General features: G+C 40.5%; 3 protein-coding genes across 3 annotated transcripts; 1 reads left to right on the top strand and 2 right to left on the bottom strand.

The window, feature by feature from the left end:
* Positions 1-752: 752 nt before the first annotated feature.
* snip1 (Smad nuclear interacting protein) lies at positions 753-3,747 on the bottom strand. The gene is made up of 4 exons (XM_038710866.1): positions 3,434-3,747; positions 3,071-3,206; positions 1,738-2,279; positions 753-1,624 (listed from the first exon to the last, which is right to left on the bottom strand). The coding sequence occupies exons 1-4, from the start codon at positions 3,592-3,594 to the stop codon at positions 1,372-1,374; spliced, it is 1,092 nt and encodes a 363-aa protein (XP_038566794.1). The 5' UTR covers positions 3,595-3,747; the 3' UTR covers positions 753-1,371.
* A 350-nt stretch (positions 3,748-4,097) lies between these two features.
* On the top strand, positions 4,098-6,820 carry dnali1 (dynein, axonemal, light intermediate chain 1). The gene is made up of 6 exons (XM_038710867.1): positions 4,098-4,286; positions 5,102-5,238; positions 5,316-5,485; positions 5,684-5,862; positions 6,124-6,288; positions 6,400-6,820. The coding sequence occupies exons 1-6, from the start codon at positions 4,206-4,208 to the stop codon at positions 6,433-6,435; spliced, it is 768 nt and encodes a 255-aa protein (XP_038566795.1). The 5' UTR covers positions 4,098-4,205; the 3' UTR covers positions 6,436-6,820.
* Positions 6,531-16,715, bottom strand: gnl2 (guanine nucleotide binding protein-like 2 (nucleolar)). The gene is made up of 16 exons (XM_038710865.1): positions 16,494-16,715; positions 15,967-16,051; positions 15,749-15,843; positions 14,789-14,928; positions 13,531-13,715; positions 13,339-13,405; positions 13,074-13,232; positions 12,844-12,957; positions 10,535-10,663; positions 9,341-9,445; positions 8,991-9,149; positions 8,571-8,678; positions 7,964-8,448; positions 7,530-7,612; positions 7,191-7,270; positions 6,531-7,020 (listed from the first exon to the last, which is right to left on the bottom strand). The coding sequence occupies exons 1-16, from the start codon at positions 16,555-16,557 to the stop codon at positions 6,877-6,879; spliced, it is 2,202 nt and encodes a 733-aa protein (XP_038566793.1). The 5' UTR covers positions 16,558-16,715; the 3' UTR covers positions 6,531-6,876.
* Between the last annotated feature and the right edge of the window lie 329 nt (positions 16,716-17,044).

Below are 17,044 nucleotides of genomic sequence, written 5' to 3'. Positions count from 1 at the left end.
CCGCCCGCTGACATTTTCAGAGTGAAACTGCTTGCCACACAGCCTCGACTCTCGCGTGACCTCTGCTGTGGAAAACTGTTATTTAGCGATTACATTTCCAGAAAAAACTGACGTGGTAAATCCCCTTTGTTTGTTCTGTGGAATTCTGTCTTCCTGCATGAGGAGGACAAAGAAACAAAAAGTAGACATACAGAAAATAACATGTTTAAAGGAAAGAGTACAATAAAGGATTACTTTCAATGCACACATGCTTTTTAATTTCAATGTCTGATCATTTGTAGTAGAAAAAATTAAAATCACCACACACACACACATAATACACCACGATGGTGAGCTGCCACATGCCATCAGAGCAGGGGCGTCCCTCTCTAACTTCAAGAAGCTCTTGAAAACTCATCTCTTCCTAGAACGCTTCCTCTTATAACACCTCTAACTCCTAACATGCACTTCATGTGCTCTTCTTCTATCCCCTACAATTATCTTGTATTGATTGCACTTTTTGTTAACCAACTTCTTCCCCCAAAAAAGTATTTACCCCATTGATGTGATATGTGCCATTAGCGCTTACTAGTACTTATTGCTGCTTTTATTAATATGTATTGTCAGTTGTAGATCTCGTGCTATATTTGATGCTGTTGATGATTATATGTTCCTTAAATGTAAGTCACTTTGGATAAATGCGTCTGCCAAATGAGTAAATGTAACGTACACAGCTTTGATGAGGCATCTACATTAAAACTCTTGAGACAATCCACATTTTTTCTGTCTTTATTTACAGTACATACAAGGAAACTTACTATGAATGCTGTGGGCTTCAGAATAGATGAAAATGAAAAAGGGGAATTCTAAATACACACAGCATTGGTGCAAGGAAAACACAACTGCATCAACTATTATCCCTGCACTACAAAGCGAAAAAGGCAATATAATTACAAACTGTAGGTCTGTAATGTTTGACTCTGAAGATAAGCTATGCTTATTAAAAGTGAATGTAGAGTTCACATTCCACGTATCATGTACATATAAAGCCCAGACATAGTGCTGTGATCCAAAAATATATAATTAGCCATTGTACTTGGCACCAAGCACATTTTATTGGGAGCGCTGTCAGATGTGAGATCAGTCATGCATCATTACACAAACAACCTGAGAAAAGGAAGTCTTCTTTGAGACAGTTGTGGCAGGTTTAAGCAGTAGTTCAGTTATTACAGAATATACAACCCAGCATTGTTCCATTATTTTAATAAATTCCCAAATGTTCTGTTCAATTAATTGTTCCATTCCCTGCAGAAACAGCTTTTTGATAAACATTGATGATGATGCTGTTATCTAACCTGAATGAACTTGGGCAATACAGTTTATGGGAACGATTTACTCGTCTAGGCCCTCGTCTTCCTCCTCCTCCCTGACGTCCACTTCGCTTGTGTCTGAGAACTCGTGCAGGAGGACATACTCGCGGCTGCTGAAGCCAAACTTGATAACGTCTTTTTCTTTGAGCTCGTAATAGCGCTGGGGTTCGATGCGCTGGTTGTTCAGGTAGGTGCCGTTGCCGGAACCCAGGTCAATGATGTAAGGCTTTACCCTGCGGCCGGCGGTGCCGTCTGCACGTGTAAACTCCACCAGTCTACAGAAATACAGTCAGAAAGGTAGACAGGCTTTAATCATACAGCAACAAAATCAGGTGTTATGCAACACGGAATCAAGGTTGTTTAAACTATACACAACATAGCTACATACCTATACTGGAATACTGCATGTTGCTTGGAGCAGGAAGGGTGGTCAATGGGGATATCAGCAATTTTTCTCTGCCGCCCCAATAAATAGGCACTCTGTCTGTGAATGTACATTACTGGAAGGGGTTCATCATTCTTGAAAGGGTACAATCGCCATCTGCGCTTGGGAATGCGAGCCTCGGGTGGCTCGTTGTACTTGATCACCACCCCCCGGAATGTGTTTGTATCTTCTGTTAGTGCCCCTGAGAGTTCAAAGTTGGGCTTCTCTTTATCAACAGGAGGGGCATTGGCGTCTTCACTGTCTCCTTCAGATGGTTCAAAATCCCGCTCTTGGTTTTCTTCACGCCGCTGACGGTTTTCCCTGCGCCGCTCATTGTGCTGCTGTCTCTCAGCTTGTTGGGAGGCAAGCGCGCCTCGTTCTCTGTGCCTGTTTTCGCCTCTGTCCCTCTCCCGCGGCCTGTCTGATTCCCACCTGCTCCGCCTCTCCTCTGGATGTTCATTTCTTCTCCTCCGCTCATCACCACTAGCCCGATGCTCCTCCCGCTCCTGTGAGATATTTGGTAAGAAGACAGTAAAAGAAAAAAAAAAAAGCTTATTTGCACAGGACAAACTCGCACAGTTGCAGTTTTGTACAAGCATTACCATTCTAGAGGTTATATTGTGCATATGTACTTATCTGGCATATGACACTAATGACCATATGACTAATGACCATACACCATTTAAAACATGGTAATTGTCAAAGTATTATACTTGCAGATAATTACCTCTTGTAGGCAGCTGTCACATGCTGATACCTTTGTGGCAGATTGCTAGGCGATCTGGGCCAAATAATGTTTCTGTACCTTTTATACAGTCTATGCTCTGTACATAGCAAGTACAGCCTGTCGGGCTCCGCCAGCAACCATTACATCTAAATGTATTTTGTTTTACAAAGGTGTTAAATGGCATGTTATGGTACCAACAATTTTTAACGCACAACACACCACTGGTTTGAACATTAGATGTCAATAGGCAATATAATACCAGTGTACAACTGGTGTGTACCAGTAAGAAGTGGGAACTGTCAATAGAACACAAGTACCATATGCCAGTCCAGCAGCAGCATGGTATGGTACAAACGATAAAAAGTGTCATATGCCTGTAAGAATCACTGCACGGGTGGGAAAGTGGTGTCTGATAAACGGTGGTTTAACGTTGTGCCAGGAAAAAGTGGTAAAACGACATGTTACTGAAACTGAATTACCCTATATCCACTGTTCGATCTAAGGACTGCAGTTGCTTCTTATAACGCTGTAAAGTTATTGCATCTTGTTAATTATTTAGAACCTAATCACCCGCTTTATTTTGGCATCAGCCCCACGAATGGGATTGGGACTGCGACTCCTCCTGTTTCTGGGTGATCTGCTGCCTCGCCTGGCGGGAGATGACTCTCTTCTAGCTGGTGAGCGGTCCCTCGTCCTGGCGGGTGACCTACACGTAGAAAACACAAAATCAGGTTCTTAAATTACTTTCAAAAGACATTACAAACTTCCAAAATATTGCCGTTTAAATGCAACTAACGTGGGCTGTAGCTGCGTTTGTTAAAGGCTAGCAGGCAAAACACGTTTTTTCGCTAAGCACTCACTAGCCAAACGTCTATGAAGGTAAAAAATAAAATAAAATAAAAGCGAAGTGATATTACAAGACATCGAAAATACCTGCTCGTTCTTCTCCTCTGTGGACTTGAGTTGCCGCTGGATCTCGACTTGGAGCGGCGTGATGTCTGTGGCCTAACAGGGCTCAGTGTCTCCTGCTTTACCTTAACTTTGGACTCCCGCTCCGGAGATTCCCTTCTCTTGTGTCGCTTTTCTTTGGTCATTCTAAAATATATAAACTAATTATACCGTTGTGTGACTAAACAAACATCGTCGTCCGCACACCTCATATAAACAAACAAAGACTCAACTCAAAACTGTAGTGATCACAAACTTCGACTGTTAAGCTCAGAACACGCACTTCCGGTTCCCGTGGTACGTCGAAAATGTGTGTCCGCAGGGTCGCGGCGCACCTTTTACTTTGGTTCTACCATGACTACGTTTCGCACTGTATATAAGAAAGGTTTCGCAATTAGGGTATCCTTAATAAAAATGACATTTTTTCTAATGAACAATTACCTTAAAAACTTCAAGACACATTGAAATGCGTAAAAATGACGCAAACTAAAATCACACCAAATGAAAAAACAGCAGTGCTTCAGGTGTTTCTTTTGTTGTATTGATTAAAATGTATTTAATGCAAGGGTCACTAAAAACCAACATATACGAACCGAACCTCTGATTGCACTCGATCAAAATAAAATGGAACGCCGGGACACTGTTGCCATGACAACGCAAACTGAGCACGAAGTTTTTGTCAACAACGCCGATAATCTTGTGGCTGAAGCCCCACACCAGCCAAGTGCATAGCTTATTATTTTCACAGTAAAACACAATGATTCCACCAGCCGAGTCTCTCCTGAAATACGACAATCCAGTTTTGGTCAGCAAAAGCACAGACAGAAAATCACCAAAGGTGAGTTAGTAAATTAGGCCTTAACGTCACCGCCACAGTTAACACTAACGTTAAATTACCTGGATTAAGTAGCAACGTTGGGTGGAGGATTTAAGTGGTGCATGGCAGTAAAGACAAACACTGGAAATACATAAAATAATATAATATATTGTTTACAAACCGGTGTGCACATGCTGATCTGTGACCTCAAAATGTTACAACTTTAACGCTAGTTTCCTCCCCTTTATTTAGCTGCTGTTTGTGTTTTGTTAAATTAATATGAGGTTAAAACTTTGCAGTCTCCAAAGAGTTTTCTGGACTATAATTTCTGTAGTAGTCACACTAACGACCTACATGTCCTGCTAAACTTGTGTGTTATGGAAACCCTTGACAAGTATGCTCTTATTTGGTATAGGCCTACTTGTTCTGGACATGTGAAAAGTGACACTTGGACTTGTCTGAATAACCAGCGCCAATAAAAGCTTTATATTGTCATATATTAAGTAATAAACAATGATCTATACAAACAGGTACTTGTTGTAGCATCCATTACCTGCAGATGGTGCAAGCACCTAAAATTGCTGTAGCTACTTTGTGTTTGGAAACATCTGCAGATCCAGTCTTGCAGATGTCCTTACTGTTGTTTCTCATACATGGAATAGCTTGGGTGTGGAACAGGTCTGCCAGTGAGAGATACAAGGCAGTTCCATAAGGTGAAGATATGATATATATTTGTTGAAAGGTTTCAGGTATTTTAAAAATATAATTAAATTAGGATAGGTAAGATTAAATACATGCAATATACAATGTGTTTCATAAAATACTTTTTACTACAGGGACGCCCGTTGAAAGTAAGCCCTCAGCAGCCTGCTATCTCTACCCCTGTTCCACCACCTCCTAAATCAAAATCCACCTCTTCTGAGTCCACCAAGCAGGAAAATGAGGAGATCCTGAACGCCATCCTTCCACCCAGGTATAGCTCTTCCCATCTATATGTTGTGCAACAAGTTCAAACCATGCTGTCATTTATCTGAACTTCTGCCAATGCAGGGAATGGATGGAAGGAAATCAGCTGTGGGTGCAGCAAGTGTCCAGTGCACCTTGTACAAGAACAGATGTTATTCACCTAGAGGAACTGCTGGACACAAAGCTGCAGCAAAGGCAGGCCAGAGAAACAGGAATCTGCCCTGTCCGCAGGGAGCTCTATTCACAGTGCTTTGGTAAGTAGGCTGAGATGCTGGTTTGCACTGAGGCCACTTATTGTGTTACAGTGATGGATGAACACACTGCTTTATAAAAGGAGCGAAAGGACATGCACTATAGCTAGTTTTGTGTTTGATACAGCTGGATTTTTTATATCTTTCTTCTGACGGAACCACATCAATATAACCTTAATATAAATTTTCTATTTCTTCAAGATGAACTGATAAGACAGGTGACCATCAATTGTGCCGAGAGGGGTCTTCTGCTGTTGCGGGTTAGAGATGAGATTCAAATGACTATTGCTGCCTACCAGACACTGTATGAAAGCAGTGTGGCTTTCGGTATGAGGAAAGCACTGCAGGCTGAGCAGGGCAAAGCTGACATGGAGAAAGAAGTAAGGACATTTAGTTATTTGTTTGACTTACAACCATTGGCATACAGAGGCCAAATGTTTGCAACAATTGGCTTTAATTTGCTACTCATCTAAAGCTATGGGAATACAGTTACAGACTGTTCTTCAGCTAGGTATCCAGCAGAGAGCATCATTTCACTTTAAGAGTCCCTGTATAGGATGGCGACAGTGCTCTCAACATAATTGATCCTGCATCTGGAACATAATTATCTGTAATGTAAGCTTGTCTTATTACGTATCTAGATTTCTGATCTGGAGAATGAGAAACAAGACCTGAAGAAGCAACTGAACGAACAGAAAGCTAAATGTGATGCAATTGAAAAAAGAGAAAATGAAAGGCGATTGGTGGAGGAAAAGAAGCACGCTGAAGAGATTCAGTTCTTGAAGAGAACCAACCAGCAGCTCAAGGTGATGTTTCTTAATTACATACCAAATAAATATTTCTTATATATATTTTATATATATTTAGCACCAATAATAGCTGTGTTGTTTGTCTTTTATTTTTTTAATTCTTATCAGACCCAGCTGGAAGGAATCATTACACCAAAGAAGTAACTACGACAAACAAGAACTGAGTTGCCGTATCCCAGCACAGAATGCTACTGAATTTGTTTCTAAATAATATCAATTAATGTAAACTTAACAGAGTGTTATTAGCAACCATTTTATTTTTCCAAACAGCATGACATGACAAGTACAGTTCTAACAATTACTGTACATTTCTCTTGAACATCAAGAGAGCATTACACCTGTAAATGATGAATGAAATATCATTCAAAAACAATTCTAGGTTGAAGGAAAAATAAAGTTGGAAAGGCAAGATACAAACAGTCACTTCCCTGAAGGAAAGTCAAGATAAGGCCACTTGATTAAGACCATTTAACATGTAGTTAGCATTCCACCTTCTGTCAACTTTACATTTTCAATAAAAACATGACATTTTTTGGCTAATTTAAATAAGGATTTGTTACATATGTTTTGTTTTATGACTCCAGTCTAGTGCTTTGATCTTTTGGCCTTTTGGCCTTCTGTGGCTGATGCTGGGGCCTTTCTGTTCTTGTTCTTGTTCTTCACATTGTGTGTTTCGTAATAACGTACACCAACTTTCTTAGCTTTCTTGGCACGGTCCATCGCTCTTCTCTGTAGAGATGGATAAAGAGGAACAGAGAAAAAATGATGAAATCTTCCGCTAAAAAAGACCAGAGCTTTTCTTCTCCATTCCTGTTTCATCAGTTAGAGGAATAGACATGAATCTAACGTGTCTACCCAGACAGATCTGTTTGACGTCAGAAAGAACAAACACCGCATACCTGTTTAGATGTCAGTCTGCGCGGCTGGGTGGACTCCTCGTCTCCCTGAACTTTCCTCTTCTTGCTCCTCTGGTTTGCAGCTGAAGTCAAACAAAGATTAACAAATATGATGTCAGTACCTGGCTGGATCTCCGTGTCAACCTGACCTACATCATTTGTATCGCTACGGATAAATACTGTACAAATCAGATTTTGTGTATTTTTGTGTCAAACCTGGGAAAACACATCATCATACCAGTAAGATATATTTTGTTCTGAGGAACCATGTAAGATTTTCTTCCATAATAATTTCTACATTCAGCACCATACAAAGTCACGGCAAACTTGTTGATGCACTACCTTTCTCCTCTGCTTGCTTAGCTGCTGCCGCTTGTTTAGTCTTGAGGTCTGTGAACGCTTTGTCAGAAAGTGCCTTAGGTATCCTGTCGAAAGAAGAAAAAAGTAAATCACTACCCAACAAAGCAAACAGTATACTCCTTTTGGATTCTGATGTCATGAACAGTAAAGAAAGTACACACAGTAACTATACAACTGCTTTTTGACTTTGGTTTCAACGGGTTGGCTGAAATTCAACAAGAGGAGATGCTGATTACAGAACACAATGCAAAAGTTATGGCAACAGGCCATTGATCACAGTCAAACCCAGGAGCCTTTAAGTCAACAGGGGCTTAAAGGCTGTTTAGCACAGACCACCTAAAATGCATGGCAAGAAATAAGTGAAATACACAAAACAAGGAAATGTGTAAGTGAGGTTTGGGTGAGAGCATACAGACCGGATTGCAGAGAAACGTTTGGATTTGGCTCTGTCCAGGAACTGCTTGTACTTTGAGATCTTCTCATCCAGCTCACGAATCACTTCACGAGAACTCTTGTTAGCGTTTGCCTTGCCAGTCTGAGAGGTTGTGGACTTTGAGGACTTAGTCTCTCCATCAGCTGCATCAACACTGGTCCCGTCTTCCTCTCCACCCTCCTCTTCCTCACTGCCTTCCTCGCCATCAGAGCCAGAGAAGTCAGCTATATCCAGGTCAGGCATCTCCACAGCAACCAAGTCTTCCTCACTGAACTCAGGTGCCACGTTGATCTTTCCAAAGTTCTGTCGCACATTGGCCAGAATCTTCTGGACCTGCTCCTTCTGTCTCTGCTGACGCTGCTGCTGTTCCTCATGTTCCTCTGAGATGGCGTCCGGCTTGTCTGGCTGTTCCTCCTGTACATTCTCAACAACCTCTGAGGGTCCTCCAACTGCCAATTGCTCCTTGTCCTAGAACAATTACAGAGACAAAACACATGTTGACACATAGGGCACAGGTTAGTGTACACACACAAAAAGTAATTTACTGAAAAAAACAAAATACACAGGTGGAATATTCAGTAAACTCTTACCTCGTGATCACCCTCAGGTCCAGGGGGTTTCACAAAGAAGGGGATACGTCCTCTCTGCCAATCATTCAGCACCATTTTGGAGACCGTGGAAAGATCTGGTTCACCGCCCTGTACAAGACCAAAAATACATTGCTTAAGCTTAAGATTTAAAACTAGAGGTTCACATACACTTTGCTATTTAATTGAAAGCCGCCAAGAGTACAGCACATTATGTATGCAAGTAGAAAATAGATTAGATTAGATAGATTATTGCTGTAGGGTTTGCTCTAGCACTACATACAATGGACAGTTAATATACTCCAATCTATTAATGAAGTTTTGTTTGGTAACTATATTCTCTGCTTCTTTATGGCAGACGAAATAAAAAGAATAAAAACAGTTTTAAGTATAGTCTGTTAAGGTCCTGTAGAGCATTCAGACCTTCAAAAGTTTCCCAGTGCGAAATGCCAGCTTCTCAAGAAAGTCTTCAGCAGAGTTCCAAGTGGGGATGCGGTAGGTCTTCTGAATGTATTCTGGCTTGGCGCGCTCCAGTACTGCCCCAATGTGCTCCTCTGGATTCCTGATCTTCTCCACTTGAACCTTTGTGAGGAAGGGGGAAGAAATAGGCGTGCAGTTTAAGATATGAACCTGCAACCTTTCAGTTACGGGGCCTGCATGGCCTACATGTGAAACCTAGCATCTGGAGGATCAGAATCAGAGCTGATCAAGGCAGCAGGTGTATCCGAGGCAGAACCTTGGTACAGAATAGAAAAACAATAAGAAAGACTTACCACTCCTTTCAAGACAATATCAGATTCACTGTCTTCTGAAGGGTAGACGACACCAGGACAGTCAATGAGGAAGATGCGCCTCATCAAAGTTATGTACTGCCACACCTAAAAAAGTAAGGAGATTAATGCTGTCTGTATGGTCAAATCATTTCAGTTTCACATGAGGTGTGTGTAATATTTTACCTTGTCTGTACTTAATGATATAAAAAGACACGTCAACTATGATGAGTGGGGCAGCAAAATATATATTTTTAAAACTATCTTTTGGAAGAGAAAATCAAAAACTGCTTTTGGTCAACAACTGTGACAACAGCATCCTTTCTTTTCTCCTCATGCTTCCAACAACTTCTCCTTTCCACGATTGCTTCAAGAGACAGAGGGACTGCAACTTTTCACAGAAATATAAACACCCATCCATTCTAACAAAAGGGGGAATGAGGGTCACAGCAGTGTTGTGGATCTTGAGCTTGTCTGGCTGTCATCAAGTAGTGTTGAATACGTGGTGAGAATCAAAAACCAGGTGAAAAATATCGGAGGCCACAGGCCCAGATTTATTGGATAGGTGTGCAAAACAAATCTCCCCTCTGTTGTGGTCCAGCTTGACAGCTTTGGCAAGCATGGAAAAGGGAAGATTTGTTCCTTTCTTTCCTCTTGACCCTGTTTTGGACATTTGGGTTTTCCGACTCTTGATCATTTCCAAACAGGATAAACAGCCCCAGCGAGAGGAAATTAAGGATAAAAATGGTTGTTCTTCTTTCTATTGGCCCAGTCTTGTCTTAGATTTTCAGTTATATAGTTAAGAACACGGACCCGACTACTTTTGTTGTTGCAGCTATCAACAATTACCAAGTTAAGAAGAGGAACATTGATATTTTCACCTCACCTCCCTACTGATTCAAGGCACCTCTTTCATTTCTACACTACACACTTAAAAAAAATACAATTTCCTTATTTGCTCCTACTTTTCTTTTCCAAGTAGTGTTTATGTAGTACTGGTCGGATCTTTTCTTTTCATACACTATATTCTAGGCCTTTACACCGTCTTCTGTGTCAATGTAAAAGTACAATGTAGGTTAACCATCAGAGTTCAGACTAAAAATTTTCTATAAAATAAATCAATCTTAAATCATTGCTCACGTTGTTCTGTTGCATATTACGGGTCTAAATTTAGTTTGTATTGTTGTTGAATCTTACCTTCGTTTCCCCGGCAAGGGGAGCCACATTGCAGACCTTCTTAGACCTCAGTGTGTTGATGACTGAGCTCTTTCCCACATTAGGGTAGCCAATGAAACCCACACTTATCTGTTTCTTGTCTGTGTGGAGCTGTGGGAGGCAAAAATAAAGTCAGTGTTGTGTTTCCTAAACAACAGCCTCAGTCTGTCCTCACTCCATGAAGGTAATTTTAGATGGGGATCTATTGCCATCAGAAATAAAGGGAATTTGTCATCACTCCAGAACTACAAGTTTATTCAAAACATATACTAAAGTACACACACGCTGAGATCTTAAACTTTTTAAAACAAGACATATAAATATCTTTTATTTTTAACCCAGGAGGTAAACTCTGAAGGATGTTTTGGAAGAGTTTATTTGTCCTTGTTATCTCCTGACTCTTTGGTGACTGTGGTCCAACAGAGAAAAACTTTTAAAAGGAAAAAAACATAGAACGTTTTCTGTGTCTTTCTCATAAATGTCTCTTTAATCACAATATTAAATTTAAGAAAATTCCATTTGAATATCAAACCATTTTGATTTTTTGCCTTTCAGATCATTTAAGTCCCACGCTTTCACAAACACACTCCATTCCACAGCCACTACGCAACTTTGCATGTTCAGGTCTAGGGGTGTGTGTGATCTAGGCAAAATCTTTTAGGTAATTTTATGTCGGGTTAGTGATGTATGTTATAATGTTGTCAAAGTTTTGGACAAAAATGTCTAAACGGAATGTCTTTTGACTATTCCACTGAATTATCATAATCAGATCGATGCATATATCATAACAGTGGTTGTGATGTTACCATTAAGCAGTCCTGATCAGCATTGCTATCAATGGCTTAATACAGCCATAAATATAAATTGCAGGGATGGGTCATGATTTATTTTCCTTTGTTTTTACCAGTGCCTGGTAATAACATGTCACTACCAGGCATCTGTACGTGTGTGTGGCACGTTCAGTACGGCAACAGTGCTGTGTGATGGGCTAGATGCTCATGTAACAGCTTAATAGTGTTAAGGTTGTGTTTTGTGTTGGCTGCTGCAGAGGAAATAAAGTTCCTGTTTACAGTTTATACGACAAAACAGCGTCTCGCTGCCACCCTTCATCAACAGAGTGGTCCAGGATGCTAGTTACCAGCTTGATTCTTGACTTTACAACTTGCTCGAAGTGTGGAGATGGACCTGGCTATACGTTGCCAGGTACGAGCCAGACTAAATTAGTCTAACACGAAAAGTCCACAGAGTCTGGCTGCGTCACTTTACTGCTACGCCACGATTTTGTTCCGTCCTCGGTCCAGTGTCAACTTCCACTGGAAGCGTCTCAGAAGCATTTCAGCAGCGGAGATTGAAGCCTGCCCCGCATTACTGATTTTTGTACTTCTATTATGATTAAGTGGGCTACGTAGTAAAATTGTTTTTTTTTTGTCTGTTTTAAACGTGTTTATTGGGGGTGTTTTATTTTGAAAATTGACCAGATTCTCCTTGCCATTCTGTGTCTGACTTCCTGCCCAGTTCGATCTGCTCTGTGCTACTTGACGTGGCTTCCATTAATAACAGACTAGCTTCCTATTCTCTGCGGAGAGCCACATCTGGGACTCTTCTGGGACGCGTTGCGGTTGAATCTGGTGGACAAGCACTGACTAGAATGGCCGTGATAAGCGCCGGCAACCACGGTGCAGCCTTACACAACACAGGCGTATTCAGTGGACTTTGGAGGAACCAGTGTGGCCCAACTATGGATCGAGGCCAAAAATCTGGAACTGGTAACATAGGTAAGGCAAGTCACAGTCATTTGAGGGCGCTCTCACTGTCTCTGTCTCACTCTGTGTGGGGGAGGAGGAATCATCGAAAAATGATGGAATAGTTATAATAATTATATAATAATTGATAATAGAGTATTATTTTAATAATTTGATTTCAGTTTTGATACAAGCATGTCCTTTACTGGGGAACTGTGATCAAATTTTGCACAGTATGAGACAGAAGAGAAGTAAACCCCAAGCACTAATATCCTAAATTATAGGTAGTAGATTTAGTTTCGTAAGTAAATCTATAAATCTTTTACATGAGTAAACAGTACACTCAGGCTCACACTACCAAGGCCTTAAATTAAAAGTCAAAGCAATATTTCTGTTGCAGATAAAATGATTCCACAGACTGGACAATAAGATAAGGCACATAAAGGCAAACAGCTGTGGAATCTGCAATTGTTATTGGATCAGTAAATGGTTTAGGCTCTCGACAAATCAAAGATAATTCAATATTTTGACTTTGAGGCACGTGCTTACCTTGCCAAACTGCCTGAGCAGCTGGATGAGGGATCCCTTACCAAATGAGTTGGTGAGGCTGGCATGGAAAGCCAGAGTGGGGTATTCTTGGGACAAAACAGCTACCCACCGTTTCTGGTTCAATATTGAGTGGAGACAAAGAGACAGCGACACAATTTAATACTATGAAAAGACACAATCATATCCACTCAAATGGGGAGCCAAAATGGACATATTGTAAATTTTCTTACCGTGACCCAGGTGGGAATGAGGTCACACTTGTTTAGAACAAAGATCAGATGTTTCCAGGGTTTCTCCTTCTTCATGTATGTCTCTATGCTCTTAGAGCGTGTTCCCATGGGATCACGGGCATCCAGCACTTGGATGACGACATCAGATGAGTCAATCACCTATTACAAGAATACAGTCAGGAATAGGAATGATCCTGTAACACTTCAGTGTACCAACTCTACATTAACATGATGCACAATACTGAGAGGAGGATGGAAACAATACCTTGTAAAGTTCTCCCCAGATCCTCTTGGACTGACCCTTTTTGAAGATTTCCTCACGTGCTTCCTCTCTGTTACAAAATGAGAATTAAAAAGATGACTATATTTGCTACCTTTAAAAATCCAGCAACCATGCTTCTGCCCAGTTAGAGTGGCCAGTAGATTGGATTGATGAAGTATCTTCTGAAGGTCTTACCGGACCCCTGTGTCCTCTGTCATCAGGTCTTTGTCATTGTCTGCATTGTAGCTCAAGGCTGAGGCCTCAGCTTGTTCTACGAGGTCCTTCACATCCTCCACCATGAGACTAGGCTTCTTCCTCTGAGCCTTGGGCCCAAATGTAATCTCAAAACCCTCTGTGTCTAGAATGTGCACCTTGGAGTTCTGTGGGCGAAGATACAAAAAGTAAAAGATTAGACTTACACTTCTGAGTTTTTTTAAATTAACAGTAAGACATAAAAAAGCAAAGTCTAACGTCCAAAATGTTTTCTTCTATTAAACACAAGTGAATTCTAAAGATATTTCATTCCGTTTTTTTACTGAACTTTAGTGTGGTAACTATTTGTGTAGAGGAAATTGTCAGGGTGGATCTGTTGTGACTGGAGGGTTGCATACAGTAAACAGAACACCCAAGTATGTAACACCTAAGCCAATGAAACCGCCAAGCCTGTGCCAGGACTGATCAAGTGTCCCAAAGATCTTAAATTACAAGGCATAACAGCAAAACTGCCATGGTTTAATTGATCTGCCTTTCTGGAATACTGGTTAATCAACGGTCAGAAGTATTTTTCAAACATCATAAATTGGCTTTAAGCCCGATACTAGATGAAGATGTATTCACCGAGAGGGGGAACTTGTGCTTTTCATAAGCATGAATGGCACCCTGACCTGACATACTGCTGTTCACATATTATCACCTGAGTGAAATGAATAATAAATGAATAAGATGGTGATCGCAATTTAAGAGGGAGCTTTTTTGGAAACTTGTCAATCAATAATTAGATGTAAATTTAACATGGGGAAAAAAATTCAGTATCTTTAGCTGATTCAAACTCAGAGAAATATCTCACTATGAGGGACTATTGAATTTAGATTAAAAAATAAAAAAGACTGAAACTGACCCAATGATACGTTGGAAGAGAAAAAGACGAACTGCATGTTTTTCTTAATCATGTTGGTTAATGTTGGAAAAGTTAAAGCCTGGCAGAGTGCAACTCTCCCATGTCAAGCACAGTGCCAGGACACTCAGGGTCACGATGGGATAGACAGAGAATTGAATGAGGATTAAAGTGAGCCGTCATGTTCATCCCACCTCATAAAACAAGCTACTGAGGAACACAGAGGCATGATTCTCATCTCTGTTGCATGATATAAGCCAGTTAAAAACATCAATAGTTTTTACCTGGTTGCATAATGGCAGCTACACTATCATTCTGTGGCAAACACTGTACACTCACATGGGCTTTCACTCTATCATGCAAGAGGGACATGGGTAGTTTGCTTTGTTTCATCACTACACGATATGGATCCTTCTGTACTGCTCCCATCTCTTCCTGGAACTTCTGGAGTGAAGACTGCTTGATCACACGGGTATTTGCTGAAATAGAAGAATGTAGATGCATTTTCCATTTCTGAACACATTTATAACCCCTTCTCTTATTAGCTGCCAATTTCCCCTCACACTCACTGATGAGTTATAGCAAGGCTACTCAAATATGTTGATTAAATGGTCCTCATAAATATTACATGAGATCAAAAGACCTTCCTTCTTTCAACACCTGCCATCACTACAATAAATGACCAATGCATTCAGTCAATTGCCATTAGTTAACAAGTTGAATAGTTGATTTTTGCATTCATTTGCGGTCAAAGTATGAATATTTGATTTGTAATGACCTCAAATTCAAAGTTCAGGCCTCTATTCAGGCGTCTATTTTCGCTGGAGGTGTTCCCAGTTGCAAAGTCTACAGTCTGTACAGCCCAGTGCACGCCTTATTGCCATTTCAGTACACTAGGTTAGTGTTATTCACTTTGCTAACATAAAATGGCAATAACTAGTGAGGTGTGCTGAACAGATAATCTTTCAAAATGAAACTGCCTTACAGTAACATAAGCCTATCACTCTGGGAAGCAGCAGCAGAAGTAATGTAAATGAATAAAACAACATCCATCCATATCACAAAACATTTTTCATCTATAATCCATGAAGAGGCAAGTACTTCACAAAAGCTCTGCACTGTCCAACAGGGTGGTACACTCTCTCAAGGTTGTTATTCTTATTCTTGCAAGTATGCCAAAGCAGCACTTAAGTGTCACATTTAGTAATGTAATTTCCCTCCATAAAGACATTCAGTGCAAATACAATATACTGACAGCTACCACAGCAGGTGCTGCTTTAACAAAGAAAGTACACTTACCAAACCATTTGATGTTGGGTTCAACTCTGGCTACAGTCCCTGGAGCCACTGTGGACTGGTACTGTAAAGGTTTGATGACTTTTCCACGGTTATTACTGGGAACAGAAGATCAGCATCAGTGTATGCGTCACATTTTTTTTGTTGTATTTCACTGCCACTTAAGAAAATGTGCCAATCTGTGGGCCTCAAGAATAATTCAAATCTGCATCAGTAATTACCATCTCTGCTTTTGTCTGTACATATTCAGACGCTTGATAGTGGATCGGTCCCTCATATTGTTCCCACCAGCACCATTCGCTCGATCTGTGAAATACGTGTAGTTGCTTTAAAGATATAACTTTATCGGTGCAACAACGCACCCATTATCAGAACATATTAGCTTTTTCAAGAGATACCAAAGCTGCTTCAGCAAACAATGATCAACTAATAATAGCAGCTGTTTCCAGACTATATGACAATTACTCTAAACACCACTAAATACAGTTCCTTCCCTTAAAGTTAATTACTTCAGTGTCAAATTTAAAAGGCCTGAAGCTGCCGTTACTGCATTTGTTATACACTTAGAAGTAAGATAAGTTTTAGTTGAGTCACCCGAATTATGTGTTTCATTGTGTCATGCTGCTCACACACTGTTATTGAGTAGTTTCATTTAACAAATGTCTTTTCCTGCGTATAATATCACCAGGCTAGCAATTATTAGCATTAGCTGTAAACAAACGTTGTGGCTAATGGGGGGTTAGCTCACCAGGGTTGCTGCTGGACGACGAGGGGTTTATCGAGCTTTTCCCCTTGAACCGAGGTTTCACCATTTTGACCGCTTAATCGACAAAGCCTTCCCAGACAAATCAAAATTAGAGACCACAAGAAGGTTACTAAGAGCTGAAGTTTAGCTGCTAGTTATCCCTTCAGCTCAAAACTGTACACCGTACACGTGCTGTTACGGTGAAACAGGAAGGACGTCAGCGAAGGAGCGACACCGAGAAGAACCAATCAGAGAGCAGACGTCGGTGCACCAGAGTGACGGTATGATGAAATAATTTTAGCTGCATGAGAGGCAGTAAAAATCATAACTGTAAAACGCATTTAACATTTAGAGAGGTTATCTTTGGATTCATTCTGAAATTAGCTGTATCTACATCGATATACATTTATAGATTACAAAAAGTTGTCTAAAAGTAGTTCCATAACACATAAATCAAGTAAAGCAGCTGTCACATTTAAGCCCAGACAAAAAAAAAATCAACAGAATCTAGAGCTCAATTATGACTCTATGAAAATGTTGCATTGCTATACTCT

This window comes from Micropterus salmoides, unplaced genomic scaffold (genome assembly GCF_014851395.1).
Source record: "Micropterus salmoides isolate LMB-PRFRI ecotype aquatic unplaced genomic scaffold, ASM1485139v1 Ms_hic_scaffold_11, whole genome shotgun sequence".
NCBI lineage: Eukaryota > Metazoa > Chordata > Actinopteri > Centrarchiformes > Centrarchidae > Micropterus > Micropterus salmoides.
This window is presented reverse-complemented; position numbering and strand designations above follow the sequence as displayed.

Excerpts from the sequence above, each read along its gene's own strand:
- snip1 (XM_038710866.1), bottom strand. The coding sequence starts at position 3,594 with ATGACCAAAGAAAAGCGACACAAGAGAAGGGAATCTCCGGAGCGGGAG. Across the intron at positions 3,207-3,433 it reads CAGAGGAGAAGAACGAGCAG|GTCACCCGCCAGGACGAGGG; the intron begins GTATTTTCGATG and ends TTCTACGTGTAG. Across the intron at positions 2,280-3,070 it reads CTGATGCCAAAATAAAGCGG|GAGCGGGAGGAGCATCGGGC; the intron begins GTGATTAGGTTC and ends AATATCTCACAG.
- dnali1 (XM_038710867.1), top strand. The coding sequence starts at position 4,206 with ATGATTCCACCAGCCGAGTCTCTCCTGAAATACGACAATCCAGTTTTG. Across the intron at positions 4,287-5,101 it reads CAGACAGAAAATCACCAAAG|GGACGCCCGTTGAAAGTAAG; the intron begins GTGAGTTAGTAA and ends TTTTTACTACAG. Across the intron at positions 6,289-6,399 it reads GAACCAACCAGCAGCTCAAG|ACCCAGCTGGAAGGAATCAT; the intron begins GTGATGTTTCTT and ends AATTCTTATCAG.
- gnl2 (XM_038710865.1), bottom strand. The coding sequence starts at position 16,557 with ATGGTGAAACCTCGGTTCAAGGGGAAAAGCTCGATAAACCCCTCGTCG. Across the intron at positions 13,716-14,788 it reads ATGATAGAGTGAAAGCCCAT|AACTCCAAGGTGCACATTCT; the intron begins GTGAGTGTACAG and ends CTTCGCCCACAG. Across the intron at positions 9,150-9,340 it reads ATATTGTCTTGAAAGGAGTG|GTTCAAGTGGAGAAGATCAG; the intron begins GTAAGTCTTTCT and ends TTCCTCACAAAG.